The 17021-nt window shown below is 39.6% G+C and overlaps 1 protein-coding gene across 1 annotated transcript; it reads right to left on the minus strand.

Moving 5' to 3' along the window:
- Positions 1 to 3112: 3112 nt before the first annotated feature.
- On the minus strand, positions 3113 to 3700 carry LOC140010669 (uncharacterized). The gene has a single exon (XM_072057974.1). The coding sequence runs from the start codon at positions 3698 to 3700 to the stop codon at positions 3113 to 3115; it is 588 nt and encodes a 195-aa protein (XP_071914075.1).
- Positions 3701 to 17021: the final 13321 nt, after the last annotated feature.

The raw sequence follows: 17021 nt of genomic DNA on the forward strand, positions 1-17021 counted from the left end.
GAGCTTTCTTCAAATATTGGTGTCCCTCGACGAACACACTCCATACGCCCGTTGGGGAGTTGTCCATCACACTTTGGGACCTTTATCGACTTGGTGGCCTTTCGATTGATGGCACGTTTTTAGATGAAATTGTTCCTTCGGCGCGGGAGCTCCTCACTCGTGACAAAGAAGGGAAGCCACTTCTTCTTGAGAGCTGCAGGCACCTCTTTTCCGCCTACTACCACTTTTGGACAAATGACCAAGGGGTATGGATGAAGGACTGGATTCGCTTCTGGTTCAAAGGAGAGGCTAGGTACAGGGTTCCTCCGAGTAGAGCGAATAGAAGGAAAACCACCTCTAAACCCAAAATGACTTACAACCCTTCTGGAAGCGTGGAGCCTTACGGCCTTGCCGATACGAATGACTTCAATGCCCCTTTTGACACCCTGGGTATCCCAGGGTCTCTAAGAAAGGAAACCTATATTGCGGCATTCATAGCGTGTTGGATTTGCAAGTTCCTTTTGCCAAGCAAAAAAGTCGATCGTATTCGCTCAATTGTCTTCAAGGTTGCATGCTTAATGGCTACAGGGAAAAGATTTTGTCTTGCGATTTCCGTCCTTGCGAGCATATATCATGGGTTGAGGGAGATCGTCCACGCCCCTAACCTTGGAGAGTGCGGGGTAACTTTTTCAATTCATTACGTCTATGCTTGGATTGGTCAATACTTCGATGTCTATTACGAAAATCATCAAGTGAGTAGCCACCACGCGCGCATGACAAGATTTAGTGGTGAGAAAATGGCAATATTTTATGGCCAATTGGAAGCTGAGGAAATCTTCAAAGAAGTGAACCCTTTGATGCTTCCTAAATTGTGCTGGACTGAGAATGAAGAAAAGGCGTTGATCGATGACGGATCCTTATCATCAAGACTCACGAGCTACTTCATTAGTCAACGCTCTTGCCATTTAACTCTATGTAAGGACAATACTTTCATTATTGAAAAATATAATCCTTGCAGGTTCAGCAGACAATTCGGCATCTGTCAGGATATCCCCAACAACTCGAAAGAGATCACTCACACGTATACTTTGGGTGAGGCTATTTAACTATGGGATTCCTCAATTCGCACGCAGACACAGTTTCGGATGACTATACCCGCGCACAGAAAGTATCCATTGATAACAAAATATTATGACGCCTGGTGGTCGACTCGGTCAAATAGTGTCTCTTCAACTTCCTTTAAATTCACCGTTAAGATCCCTCAGCAATCATCGAAAAAGGGTAAGACTACCTCCGCTAACGAGTCAGGGCATCATAATGGAGCTATAGAGATTGTAACGGATCTTGCCTCATCCACCTTGCGAAAGAACAAAATTACTAACAGTCCCTCGAGAAATATTGCCACAAAAAATAAGTCTTTCAAGGACTCTCGACAGGCCATTAAAAAGGCGCAACCAGTGGTTCCAGCGAAGAGGACGCCGCCCAAAGCTTCAAAATCCTTATCGGCAACTCGCACTGAAGAAGATGTCGAAATTGAAACGGTGGACGATCGTGACTCTATCGAGGCTATAGAAAAGAAAGGAACTCAAGTTCAGGACATCGGATCTACCCAAGGAGGGGTCCATTCATTGGCGAGCGGTAGCAGTAGTCAAGATCGTCACTGGAACCGATCGAAGAAGAGGACATCTTCTGATTTGGAGGAGATTTCCTTTACACCACCGTCGGTTGAAGTGTCGCCACTTAAGGTAATCATCTCTCCATCTTTTTTCCTTTTTTTTTGTAATAATTTTCTTTTGGCTGTAACCTTTTTCTTTTCAGCCCCCGTTTCTTGAATCCCGTAAAAAAGGTGTTGGTAATAATTCATCACCCGAACTCGAAACTGATGATATAATCTCAAACAACAAAAGTAACGAAGTAGCTATCAGTACTCCAAGACAATTTGCCCCCAGTGGAAATACCTCGCCAATGCATAAGAAGGAGCTGACTAGTTCACACGAAACCCGAAAAAGACCTAAGGTAGTACTGGTCTCAGAATTTCATGGCCAAAAGTTGATCCAGGCACATCGAAGAAAGTACTTGCAGAGTTTGTGGACGGATTTTCGCGGACAGATTCTTGACACTCCAATTGAGCAGATCTCTTCTTTAAAAGAGTGTGCAGAGGAAATCATTGCAGAAATCATAAGAATGGATCCCACCAACGGTCTCCCTTTAAAAGACCACTTGATGGAATTGTTTGCCAAGGCGGAGGCTTATGATGTTCTGGCATCTTCATCGTGGGAGAGGATGAGCAAAGAAACACATGCAGAACTCCTTTCCAAAACGACCGTCCAACTGAAGGGAGTTAAGGCAAAGGGAGAAGAACTAACTTGTCATTTGCAAAGTCTTGAAGAAAAGTTGCAGTCCATTGAAGACAGGAAAAAGGTTCTGCAACAGGAACTCATCAATTTGGAGAAGCAAAGCCTGGAAATCAGCTCAACTATCGATCAAAAGCATGAGACCTTCAAAGAGATCCAGGCCGAAATAATCCAAGCGCATGATGAGTTATCTTCCATTGAAAATACTAGCATCTTGACTGATGACGCTGTGAAGGAACTTGAGGACATGAAATCTGCACTTGAATCATATAAAATAGCTGTAGTGGAATACAAATTTGATATCTAGTCTTTTCACCATGTTCTTCTTGTTTCCTGAATGCTTTTGTCATTCATCATTTTTTTATGTAATGAGTTTTTTTTCAATAATAAAACACTTTTCATTTCTTATCTCTTATTTTTTTTTAAAAGAGAAAAGAACTCAAATGGAGCATTTTATTTATTTTTATTTTTTATTGGAAAGAGAAAATTCTCTTTCCCTTTTTTATTATTTTTTTTTGCAAGGGACAGAGATTTGATTTAGAGTGGTGTAACTGAACTTAGAAGTTGCCCTCCAAACTGCCTACGTTTCCCAACAAGGGAATCAAGTCACACGTAGTTCCTGCCGTTCACATTTTAACCTCATGCGGGTCAGAAGTATCTATTTGTTTACCACCTTAGACTTGGTGGAGTGTTTCAGCAGTTTAACCACATACTACACTATTGGTGGTCGCCATCCACAGTTTTAGCTCATGCGGGCCAGGAGCCTTGCGCGGTTCCGATTACGCATAGTATCTTTTTAGGTACTTGCCATTGATGGGGCCAACCCTTAACCCGTCTTCAGCAACCAACTTGTATGAGCCATTTGTATACACTTCTCGAACAACATAGGGCCCATCCCACTTAGAAGTAAACTTTCTTTGACCGCCATGAGTGAGAATGATCGGTCTTCGAACGGCGAGTACTAAATCTCCAATCTGGAAAGAGCGTGGCCGGACATGTTTATTAAATGCTTTTGAAAGGCGGGCTTGATAACATTCAATCCGTTGCTGGGTTTCCAATCTCTTTCCATCGAGTGCTTCTAACTCCTCAAGGCGAAGACGGACATTATCTTCTCCACTGAGCCCTTCTTGAATCGCAATTTTTAGCGAAGGTATTTGACACTCAAGTGGAAGAACAGCTTCAACACCATAAACAAGCGCGTATGGGGTCGCTTGCGTGGGAGTTCGAAAAGTAGTTCGGTATGCCCAAAGTGCTTCTCCAATTCGAAGATGCCAATCCCTTCTCGATTTATTCACGACTTTCTTCAACAGATTACATAAGGTCTTGTTGAATGCTTCAGCGAGTCCATTTGCAGCAGCGTAGTACATGGACGAATTGTATTATTTGAAATGAAACTTCTCGCAAAGTTTGTTCATTGCTATATTGCAAAAAAGCTTACCATTATCGGTAATGATATAACGCGGGACTCCATACCGATAAATGATGTGCAAGCGAATGAAATCCACTACATTCTCCTTTTTGACTTCTCTTAGAGGAATCGCTTCAGCCCACTTTGAAAAGTAATCCGTCGCCGCCAAAATAAAAACATGTCCGCCAGAAGACTTTGGAAGTGGTCCAACTATATCCAAACCCCAAGCATCGAACGGCCAAGAAGCCACAGTTGGGTGCAATGGTTCAGGAGGCTGATGGATGAAATTGCCATGAAATTGACATACTTGACATCTTCTAGCAAAGTCAATGCAATCCTTTACCATTGTTGGCCAGTAGTATCCCATTCTTTTAATACGAAAGTGTAATTTTGGGCCAGACTGGTGAGCACCGCATATCCCAGAGTGAGCCTCCTCCATTGCTTGTATGGCCTCATTTTCTCCAAGACATTTTAGAAATACCCCATCGAATGACCTTCGGTAAAGCGTCCCTTTGTAGTAAATGAAACGTGGTGCTCGACGACGTATATCAACCCTTTTCTTAGGATCTTCTGGTAACTTTCCATGATTAAGATAATCAATGATGAGGTGTCGCCAATCCTCCTTTTCGATCTCATGGACAAAAATATGATAAGTATTTTCTTCTTCACTAGCATTACCTTCATCAAACATCGGAGGTATGACCCAATTTTGACATATTGAAATCTGATTTCGATGAGAAGGGAGAGTGATCATGGACGCCACCCTTGCCAAAGAATCAGCTTGTTGGTTGAAATTTCTAGGGATATGTTCTATAGTGACATTACCTAAATATCCCATGAGTTGCCTTGCATACTTGTAATATGGGATCAATTCAGGTTTCTTGACATCATAAACACCAAGGAGTTGATTTACCACCAATTTTGAATCACCGTAAACTCTAAGATGCAACTGCTTCATGTCTACAGCCGTTTCAAGACCGAGAATCAACGCCTGATATTCAGCCACATTGTTGGAACACCGGCGTGTTAAAGTGAAAGAGTATGGCAATATATCTGCTTCAAGAGTATAAAAGACAACTCCCGCACCAGCTCCATCACGGTGGGCAGCTCCATCGAAATACATTGATCACGGCAATTCGACCATAAACACTTCTTCATCGGGAAGTTCATCAGTCAACTCCCACTCGGCAGGTAGGGGATGATCGGCTAAAAAGTCTGCCAATATTTGTCCTTTGACAGGCTTCGCAGGTACGTAAATAATTTCAAATTGTTGAAACTGGAGGTACCATCTCGCGAGCCGATCAGATAGTACAGGTTTTGCCATGACATATTTAATGGGATTGGACTTAGAAATGAGACGAATAGTATGTGCATGAAAATAATGCTTCAACTTCTGAATGGCAAATATAAGTGCCAAACACAATTTCTTGATGGGTGCGTAGTTCAACTCATTAGATGTCATCATCCGGCTCAAGTAATACAGCGCATTCTCCTTACTTTCATCGTTTTCTTGAGCAAGTAAGGACCCAACCGACCGTTCTTGAGCGGAAATATAGAGAATTAATTATTTTCCTGGAATGGGCGCAGCCAGCACTGGGGGATTCATGAGATACGCCTTGATACTTGTAAAAGCATTCCTACACGATTCATCCCACTCGAAGGGTAGCCCTTTCTTCATCAGTCTACTAAAGGGTTGGCATCGCCCGGCCAAATTAGAGATAAACCTCCAGATATATGCCAACTTCCCTTGAAGGCTCTTCAATTCATAAATATTTCGCGATTCAGGCATGTTCACAATGGCATCAATTTTAGATCGATCGACTTCTATTCCCCGTTGATGAACGATGAAACCAAGAAATTTGCCAGAAGTGACTCCGAATGCGCACTTCAAAGGATTCATCTTTAATTGGTATCTCCGAAGGCGTTGGAAAACTCTTCGAAGGTCTTGAATATGATCCCCTCGCTTCTTTGATTTCACCACAAGGTCATCAACGTAGCACTCCACATTTCTATGGAGCATATCATCAAATATTCTTTGCATTGCCCTTTGATATGTCGTTCCAGTATTTTTCAAGCCAAACGGCATTACTTTATAGCAATAAATTCCCTTGGGGGTGCGGAAGGCAGTTAGCTCCTCATCCTCGGGCGCCATACGTATTTGATTGTAGCCAGACGATCCATCGAGAAAAGATAGTGCTTCATGCCCGGTTGTAGCATCTACCGTCAATTCTGTGATGGGGAGAGGAAAATCGTCTTTGGGGCAAGCCTCGTTTAAGTCTCGAAAGTCAACACAAACTCGAATTTGCCCATTCTTCTTCCTTACAGGGACGATGCTTGAAATCCATGTTGGATATTTTACTTTTCGTATGAATCCGGTTTCAATCAATCGATTTATCTCATTTTCTATTAGAGGAATCAATTCGGGCCGAAAACGCCTTTGCGTTTGCTTGACAGGTTTTGTTCCTCGCTTGACGGACAAATTATGAACGGCGACCCTTGGATCCAAACCAGGTATTTCTGAGTAATTCCAGGTAAAGACATCCCTGAACTCGAGCAGCAAATCAACATACTCTTTTTCTTCTTCAGGAGTCATACAAGAGCTTATGTAAATTGGGCGAGAATCGTCGCTGGTGCCAAGGTTAATCTCTTTTAGCTCATCGACCGTATTTTTTACCCCTTGTTCAAGTTCAGCGGGAGCGTCATCTGCATCTTCTTCTTCTTCTTCAAGATCACTGATCGTAATATGGTGACAGGAAACCGTACTTTCTTGACCCTGTTCTTCAAAAATGGTTTCAATTCTTACATTGAATAAGTCTCCATAGTGCATGAAGAAATTGGAGACTCGCTTTCTTGGTCTGTTCTTCTTTATTGGGGTAAGACTTTCTTCCCTGATAACTTGGTACTCTTGTTTCTTACTGCCTAATCTCTCATAGACGGGCGACTTCAGATTTTTCGGCTGCGGGCCAAGTCTGTCAAACACAGAAGTACGTTTTGACTTATTTCCCAATCGGTCGAACACAGATCTCTTTTGGCTTGTGACCTCCATTTCTTCGTTCACATAGTTACAACTCGCTCTTTTGATCATTATACGAACAGGAGAGGGCGGTTGATAACCAAGACCCATCGATGAACTTTCAACATTATAGCCCCTTTCTTTCAACATTTTCTGCGTAGGTATCAATCCGTGAGTTCTCTCGCCAGTCACTTCAGGAGGGAGTTTGCCCAATGTATTCTTCTCATTTGGGTTATAACCCGCCTTAGCAAGAAGTCTATAGGCGTTTGGATCAAAACCTTTTTGAATCCGATTAGTTGATAGCGAGTAATGTTCCACTGCCGGTTCTTCTTTGGGACGAACAAACCCTTGCAAGCTCACATTTTCAATTTTAACAGGCTCTATCTTGGTGAGCGGAACATTTAATGTGTCAGTTCTGATAAAAGAAGACTGACCTTCTTCTCTCTTTGATCTTGGAGTATACCGCAAAATGGGTACTTTGGAATCTTGACTTTCTTCCCTTACCGATTCCTTTCTTTTTGCTTCTTTGTGAAGATAAAATTTGGCATCGGCAAAGTGAGTTTTGGCTTCCGTGAAATGTTTGTCATCGACAGTAACTTTCTTAACAATACCGTATCGACAATATTTGAAACATTGATGCAGAGTAGATGGTATAATTTCATTCTCGTGAATCCAGGGCCTTCCCAAAAGCATGTTATAAGAGGTTTTGGCTTCAATGATATGAAATAACGCACTTGAAGACAACTCGCCAATGAGCAATTCAAGCCTTATGAGACCAATTGCTCTTTGCCCCCTTGATTAAATCCTTGGATCATGAGGCGGCTCTGGAAGAGTTCATCACTTGAGATTCCTAACTCTTTCATAGCACGTACGGACATGATATTGACAGCAGATCCCCCATCAATGAGTACCCGACTCATCTTTTGTTCTCGAACATATGCACTAACAAACAAAGGTCGATTGTGGGTCTTGAACTCAACAGTTAAATCATCATCATCAAAAATGATGGTCGTTGCACAATCCACCGGTGGTTTATCATCGACTTTGAGTTTTTTCTCAAATTCAATGCCAATTTGTGTGACTTGAGGATTTTCAGCTTTGACGACATTACAAGAAGTGAAATCATCGGTATCGTCACTTAAATACCCCTTGGGTATAAATTCTCTCAGTGTCACGGGTTGCCGAACCTCTTGAAGGCGCTGAAAATCTGAAGGAATTGGTTTTATGGCCACTCTCTTTTGTTTCTTTGTTGCATTTTGTCGTTTCATCGTTACTTTTGGCTTTGTCGAATGAATGCTTTTCGAAAAGATGTACTTCTTTATTCTTGGCTTGCAAATCTTCTTCCGAGTGACTAAAGTCCATCCTTCATTGTCATTTTCAATAACATCTTCAATCGAGGATTTTTCAAGCTTCTTGGACAAAGCGCTGCTTGTTGTGGATAAAACTTCTATCGGACAACACACAGACCCAAACATTATTGTTGTTTGATTTGCCGATACTTTATCCTCCTCAAGAAGGATTTTTCCTTGGCGGGCTAATTCCATAATTTTGTCCTTAAAGACAAAGCATTTAGTGAGAGGATGACCAATCAAATGGTGATAACAGCAATAATTCGGATCATTAACTTGACCGGCTTCCTCCGGACGCTTCATGTCGGGAAGTTCAAGGAGCTTCTCCTTGAAAAGATCATCAAACATTCCTTGTAAGTCGGACTCAAGGAAAGGGTACTCCCTTTCTTGCATCTCTTTTAAAGTGGGTCTTCTTACTGATCTATTCTGGGAGGAATCTAATTTCTCAGTGATCTTTTGACTCACTTTGGTAGCAATTTTCATGGGAGCTGTGTTTATTGCCATGGACTCCTTATTATTGAATCTTGAAGGAGGCTTGCCCCCTTTTCTATTTTCTTGTCTTTCATTGTTTTGCCGAGGTGGCTGTACTCGCGAAATTTGAATAGGAAGCCCATCGGTTGCATTGGCCGTGATGCTTAACTCCATGTCATGAGCACGAGTAGCTAATTCTTCAAATGTGTTTGGGCGTATACCCTGCAAAATGTAACTTAGGCTCCAATGCATTCCTCGAATGCACATTTCTATGGCAGAGGGTTCAGACAGCCTATCCTTGCAGTTGAGACTCAGACTTCTCCACCTATCAATGTAGTTGACCACAGGTTCATCCTTCCATTGATGAGTGTTAGTCAACTCCAGCATACTGACGGTTCTTCTAGTGCTGTAGAAGCGATTCAAGAACTCTTGTTCCAACTGTTCCCAACTGTCGATGGACCCCGGAGTGAAATCAGTGTACCAATCAAACGCGTTGCCCTTCAAGGATCGGATGAACTGTTTGATTAGCAGGTCACCATAGGCTCCAGCGTTATTGCAGGTTTCGACAAAATGGGCCACATGTTGTTTTGGACTGCCTTTCCCATCGAACTGTTGAAACTTAGGCTGTTGATATCCAGCAGGCATTGCTAGATTGTCAATTCTAGCAGTGTAAGGTTTGGAATAGGTAAAACTCGATCTTGAACTACTCCCATTTTTGTCCTTGATCACGCCTTCAACAAGTTCCTTCAACTGTTCTACGGGGATAGTTCCCTCGGCGGTCACGTGTACTTCCTTCACCTTGTCTTTACCTTTAGATGAGAGATTTTCACGCTCTTGGTTCTCCTTAGAATTCATATGGCTTCCCTCAGGAGCGTGGTCCTTTTGGGTGAGCAGTTGAGCGATAAGAGCATCTTGGTCCTTGATGTGTTTCATCATGGTTTCCATCATCTTGGACATGTTCGAAACTTGTTCTTCGAGACTCAAAGTATTTGTCATCATGGCAGGCATTACAGCAGAAGAAGCAGCAGAATCTTCAATACAAAATCTTGAATGAAGAGTTTCATGTGAAGAGGCTGATCCAGTGCTTGATGAATCATCGTCATGCTTATAAAATTTGGGTTCGGATCCAAATTCGAGCATGGCAAGAGCCTTCTCAATCGAGGTGAAAATATCATGGACCCCCATCGTGGAGGAATAGCTCATTTGTGATGTTGGCCCGAAGACGGGAGTTGGCGCCGAGGGTTCCATGCTACTTTGGGTGGAGGCTCTCGTCATACTCCTTGTCACGGGGCCAATAATGCGGGTATTGGTGACAACGTGTGCAGCTTCCTGAACAGGCTTAGCATCAGTAGCCTTGGAACGTGCAATCACGATTTTGTTGTTCTTTGGTGCCATTGGTGATAGACGTAGTTGAATATTCGAGGGGAAGAGATGGAAGACAGAGATGGTCCCACCGGGCGTGCCAAAAATTTGTACGCGATAAAAATTTCAAGTCTGTAAAACGACAAGAAAAAGAAATACACGACAAATATGTACTATATAAACTTAGAAAAATATGTAGGTACAATCTCTGAAAGTTCCTCGAACTTATGGAGAGTTTCCTTCGATTCTTCTCCTCGAACACCAATCCAAGGGCTTCGCAGCTTGTTCTTGGATCAACCACCGACTCCTTCAAATCTTGATATGGAAGATTTGAATGATTTGAAAATACTTGAAGGCTCAAGCCTTGATATGCGGAAGACTTGAGGAACTTTGAAACCCAGACCTTCGTAGCTTGAAGCTTCAATACTTGAGTGTATGAGATGCTTCTTGATATCTCTGTGTCCCCTTAACTTGGTTGAGAGACCTCTATTTATAGTTGTAGTAAGAGGTGGAGGTTGAGATCATGTACACCACTCTACTTGCCTAGCAAGACGTACAGTCATATTAGGACTGTGCCAGTTAAATATTATCTCTTCATTAATAAAGAGACAAGTAATTTTTCGATTGGCCAGACTTGTGGGGACACGTGACGTGGCGCCATTTTACTGGCCAGGCCATTGCAGTATATAAGAGATATACTTGGATTAAACGATTCTAAATATTATCCCTTTAATAAGAAATAAATATTTAGATGTTTATCCAATAAATACATGATATGATATGATTTGGTTGGTGGATATACCTCTGCAATTTGAATTGATTTGGAACACCTCACCCTGACACGTGGCAAAATATAATTGGCTGCTTAATAACCAAATTTTCCAAGTGTACATGACATATGACAATATTCGATTGGACAAAAATATTTAATAGACCAATGGTAATTTTTAGAATTTAATTAAAATTCCATTGTCTACAACTAGTACTAGACTAAGAAAAGTTAATTGAGAAATTAGATGTGAGTGAGTTAAAATTAAGCGTATACCGTGCGTGCGTCAAAAGTTTTTCGAAAGACGCGCTAGTACAAATTAATTGGAGATTTGAGGAATTAATACTAGACTCATGTGAGGACTCATGTTTTTATTTCTAAAATAGTTATTTTCATGATTTATTATCTTAGTATTGGTTAGTTATACTATCGTTACAAGAATTTCTTAGAAATTGCACTTTATCGCGCACAAATTGGAAGTAAGCGTTTTCGCGCGAGCGATTAATTGAGAGATTTAACACCTTTATTTTGGGGCTATTAAGAATGAATAATAATAGTATTAATGGAAGTGCATTAGAGGTTTAATGCACTAGTGAAACAAACTCGGGAGGAATCGAGTATGAAACGCGCGCGTGCGCGCGCGGAGGGAGGGTTGACTTTTGAACACTTTTGAACCACACATTTAACCTTCTCAAGGAAGCTTCATTTTCAGCAGACACACTCTTTCTCTTCACTCATAGCAGCCGGCCATCCAAGAGGAGGAAGAAGGAACCAAAGCTCTTCACTTTCTTACTTCATTTCTTCATCAAATCACTCAAAAATTTACACACAACTTGCAAACCACTTGGAGATCAATTTAAGCTAGGAAAGGAGCTTGTTTTTCACAGTTTCTTGGGCTTAAGGTGACCAAAAATTTCTGCTCTAGCCATCTAAGGAGGTAAATGATGATCAACCTCTTGAATCTTGGTTTATATAAGTTGTATTGCACTTGTGAGCTCATAGATTTATATGGGTAGCTTTATATTGTTGGAAATCTTGTGAGTGGACTCTATGAAATTCCACAATGGCTTGATGAACTGATTTGATGAGATTTGATGTTATTTATGTTGTATTAGTGCTTAATCTAGTGAAAGTAAGTTGTGTTGTGAAAGAAAACTCAAAGGAAGTGAGATGAGCAAAAATGACGATTTTGCCCCTGTTTTACCATGACCATTAGTGCACTTTTTTGTTGTTCAATTGACTTAATTTTTTATGTAAATATGTTGTGTGGGTTGTGTGGAAAGTTTCCACAAAAAATCATCCAATTTGGTTGGCCAAAAGTTGAGATTTCGAAAATGTAGCAAAACTGGAAACGTAACCAGAGCCTCTCTGGCAGTGATTTTATTTTGGCCATAACTCTTTGCTCCGACGTCGAAATCAAGTGCCGTTTGCGGAATTAGAAACTAGACACTTCCAGTTTTCCAATAGCATAAAATGTATGCCCTGATTCTACCTGAATGAGTCGTACCAACTTTGTAAAATTACCTGTTCTGTTTTTCATCTGTACTGGAAGCCCTATTTTGAGCTACGACTTGATGCTCAAATATGAGTTAGTTGTGGATAGAATTTTAAAATGATTCCTCTAATAAATTGTAGCCTTATGAATGTAGTTTTCAACGCCACCGACCACGCTCAATTCTGAGTTGAATTGAGTAAGTTGTGGCCGAATTTCAGAGCTATCTTTGTGAAAGAAAACTCTAATTCTGGACTGATTTATAGCTAATCTTCATTTGGGAGTTGTTATTTCGAAACTCTTGGTGTTAATCGCCTATCAAACATATTTTGAATGTTTCTTAGACATTGTCTTCATAATTGGACCATGTTTGAAAAGATTTCATTGGCCAAATGTTTGAGAAAAGGGAGATGAATGCACAAGGCAGTTTTGCCTTGAAAATTCTTGGAAGTGTAATGATTTTGTTAACTGACTCTCCGTCTGAATTTTTGTATGAGATTTGGTATAGGAATAGCCCTCATATGGTAGGATAATACTACCAAATTTGGTGCCATTCCAAGTCCATTTCGATGTTCAACCAAAGTCTTAAAATTCTCATTTTAAATCTGGAAAACCCTTGGTTGGTGAGAAAATTTCAGTAACTTTGAACCGCTATATCTTGGTACTTAAAACTTTGATTCTTGTTTCTCTTATTGTGTTTTAAACTTTGATTGTAACTCTAATTGAGTTCCAAATTTCAGAAACTAGTTCGCATGGTGTGAATTTTGCCGAATTTCCAAACTTTGCCAAAAATCAACCCAAAACTGTCTTGGTATTCCAAAACAACCTCTTGGATCCAAAATTTGAATGTCTTCCATTTGAAATTATGGAAAAGTGCCTTCTAAGAACTTTTAGTACTTTGAAAGTAGTTTCCAACGGTACCAAGTTTTCCAATTTTGGACTTATAGAGAATGAGATACGATTTTTCAAAAATTACTTGTCAAAACTGAAATTTCCGAACTTAAAGGAAATTGAGTTTTTAGAATTCACCTTTTTCCTTCAAGATTTCTTGACCATTTTGCACTTGATTTCAAGATGAAAATTAGATTTTCCTTGTATTATTAAAACCCCACTTCGTGCCTCTATTTTCGAGAAATTAAGGCTCATTCTAGGATATCTTCTTAGATTATACATGAGTGCAATTTTCCTTGGTAATTAGGGGTTTTAAGCGATAATATGTAATAGTTTGTTATTATTTGCTCAGGCGCTCAAGGGACCTTCAAGAGGAACTCGAAACGGACGCCTAATCACTTGTTTGAGCACTTACTCACTTGTTTTGAATAGGTGAGTGTTCCATATAGGAATACGTGATTTGCATAGTTTTATGACATGTTTACTCCATGGTCATTATGTGTTTAACTGTTAAGTGCTACCGATAATTGTTTCTATGAATTTTTTCACTATTTTAAGGTGAGTGTGTACTTTATCGCACTCGACTTACTAAAATGATAAATGTCTTCAAATTAACCGTGAACTATTACAGTTTACTGTTTACCATTTACCATTAATTGTGATTACTTACCATTTACCGATTTACTTGATTACCTGGTTACATGATTACTTGACTACCTAATTACTTGATTATCGTAAATTACATGTTCATATGAAATTACCGCATATTGCTTACGTGTTTAAGTGTTAAGTGTTACTAATAATTGCTCATATGAATCGCCACTGTTTTAAGGCGAATGTGTACTTTATCTCACTCGACCTACTAAAATGATAAATCTTTACCGTACACCAATTTACTTGATTACTTGTGCATGTTGTAAGTTCTAAACTGAACTGAGACCTGCTGTGATACCCCAACTTTTAGGATCGCCTTTTGTTTAGTCTCAAAAAGGATATTACGGTTTCTTTAGTTTATTTTTATTTTAAAACATTATTTTTTTCTAAAGAAGAAACTAAAGTTATTTCTTTGGGTTTGATTTAAAACCTTGTTTTGTTTAAAAGACTAGAAACCCTAAAAGTCTTATCAAAACCCTAGTTTCACTTGTGACTGACCGTTTTCTCAAATTTCTCACATTTTAACCGAAACCCTAAATTCGATTTATGGAATTGTAAAAGCCTCACGTTTTTCTTAAAAATCCCCTTTTATTTGGAACTTATGATTTTATTATAGCCCTACTACCCAATCATTCCACAATAAGTGCAAATAAACCTAAAAAGTAGGGTTTCACTTTTCGTTTTCAAGTTGGAGCAAGTTAGGGTTTTCACGTGCATCCGTAGTGTAATTATCCGGTACGGAGCGAGGATCAAATTTGATGATTAAGAGTGACTTTTATGTGAAAAATAATATGTGATTAGAAGCAATGATATAAAGTTAGTGAATAGGAAGTAAAAATCCTAGTACGTGTGATTTAAGGAAAAACGGTGCGAACCGACGGGTACCGCGCACTACCGATTGAACGTACCTTTTCACCACCACTTTCTTACCACATGAGCTCATTAATACTTGAGCAAAATATCTCCTTATTTCCAGCTAGCTTTGACCGAAATTTAGGGCCAAAAATGCAAGGGAGAGAGAGAGAAAATTGTGTGGCTTTGGTGGTGACAAGTGTCACCACCCTATGGCTCTTTGGTTGATTTTGTTTTTCTTTCTTGCCTTCTTATCACTTGGAGCCATCTTTCTTCTTCATTTTTTCTGCTGCTTGGCTGAAAGAGAGAGAGGAAAAAACACCAAAAGAAAGGTGCTCCATTTCTTCTTGAATCTAGCCACCAAGTGAGAAAGAAAGAAAACTAAACCGATTAAAGCTATCCTTGAGTGTTTATTTAGTGAGGTGTTGGTAAAATTTTGAAGGGGAAGCTAGGGTTGCTCTTGGTAAACACTTAAGTAAGGTAAGGATGATGATTTTCCCATTTCTTACTCTTGATCTTGTTTAAATTGGCTTAGCACCTTGAATTTGTGGTGGATGATAGCTATTATCAAGATTTGGGTGGATAGTGTATATTTTTTTTAGATATATGAATTAGGGTTTGAAAGATTGCTGCCTATACTTGTTGTATGGTTAATATATGTTGTATCTGAGATTATATAAGGGGCTTTGGTAGTGATTGAAACAAGAAATGAAGAAAGTTTCCCTTGAAACCGAAAATTCCAGATTTCTGGCAAATATGACTTCAATTCTGTCCGATTTTAGTGCTCCATGTTAGAGGCCGAATTAGCCTTGGGTAAAAACATAAAAGTTGTAGAGAATGATATTTTATAGTATCCTGCAAAATTTCAACTCAATCAGAGCAACATAGTCTGTGAAAAGATCGAAATACCCCTGCTGCCCTGTTTCTATCCGAACATACTAATCAGCTTCTGTAATTAGTTGTTTTGACCAGGAATACTACTGATTTGACTGTCAATGTCTTCTTAAGACTTATAGCCTTGTATCTTAGCTTTCAAATGGCTTTGGAATTATTTGAATTGGAGTTATATATTCTGAGATATGACTGAAGGAGTCAAGACTGCCATAGTAAACTTTGAATTGAAACATCTGGAGTTGTTTTGGTAAATTTGACCTAGATACATTGCAAACTGGACTGAGTGGCCTTCTTCAACCTTGTAGTCCCCTGTCTTAGCTTCGAAATGGTATAAGTTGCATCTCAATCCGATGTGTAGCCTCAGATGTGCCCATTTCGTAAAAACCCGTCAAAATTGTCTTTTGTAAACTTCGTTTCCACACTTGTTGTTAGCTTAAATTTTTGCCCTTGTATTGTCTTGAGCATATTGAGTGGTTTTTTATATTGTGTGTAATGTTGGGATTGATTGAGGAAAACAATGAAGCCATAAATGGCTGAAAAATAGGTAAATACAAAGGGCGTGCTGCCCAAATTTTCGCTCAAGGACTAATTTTCTATTTGAACTTGTATATTTTTGTTTGGTAAATACTATAACCATTTTTCCATCTTAAAACATGGTCCTTCTTCAATTGGAAACTCCAAATGTTTGCTTACTCTTACAAAATAAAGAAAAGTGGTTTAGGGTTTTCTTGGGTACTTTGTTCTCCTTTTTACATGAATTTCATTAAGACCTTTAGTTTATAAAATCTATTTGAATATGAGATGATTTTGAACCATATAAACGATTTTGAAAACAGTATTTCTTAGCCTATCTAGTTGGATTCTGACTTGTCTTTGGTTCAAGTGTTTCATTGGAAAATTTTATAATCTTTGAGTTTGGTTTTACATTTGGTCTACGAAACCCTAATTATTTTGTCTACGGGTCTAAATGTCCTCGTTTCACTTTAAATACCTAATTGTTTATGCTAGATGAGCTGTAATATTCTGTCTCATTAACTTTAGGTTTTCTCGGTGACTAAGGATAATATCCGGAAGGATATTTTGCAAGTTGTTTTGAGTACATAGGTGAGTATTTCTTGTTTGTTATATCTCCCTTGACTTCATGACTTGTTGTTATTGTTTGATCATGTGTTAAATGTTTCCAATGATTTCCAAACGAATTTTCCAGGCGAGCGTGTACTTTATCGCGCTCGACCTAAATGAAACGTGAAATTTTCAATGCTTTAATGATTAATACATTAGTTGCGCATGATGTAAGTCTTTTGGCTGAATTGGTCCCTGCCCTTCGTTACCGATCGACTCGAGTCAGAAGCGGATTTGGTCGGACGATTTAGTGACCCTGGTTGAATGTCTGGTTTACTCGAGTATTATCTTGTAGTCCAGACAACGTCCGGATGGGTGGAGCCTGGCCAACGGCCGGGAAGGGGGTGAATGAACGAATGAAAGAACGAACGAGGGTTTTAATTACAAAATGCATTCTTCAAAAGAATGGAG

The sequence above is a fragment of the Coffea arabica genome, chromosome 7c (assembly GCF_036785885.1).
Source record: "Coffea arabica cultivar ET-39 chromosome 7c, Coffea Arabica ET-39 HiFi, whole genome shotgun sequence".
Taxonomy (NCBI): Eukaryota; Viridiplantae; Streptophyta; class Magnoliopsida; order Gentianales; family Rubiaceae; genus Coffea; species Coffea arabica.

Coding starts and splice junctions, on each gene's coding strand:
- LOC140010669 (XM_072057974.1), bottom strand. CDS start 3,700: ATGTACTACGCTGCTGCAAATGGACTCGCTGAAGCATTCAACAAGACC.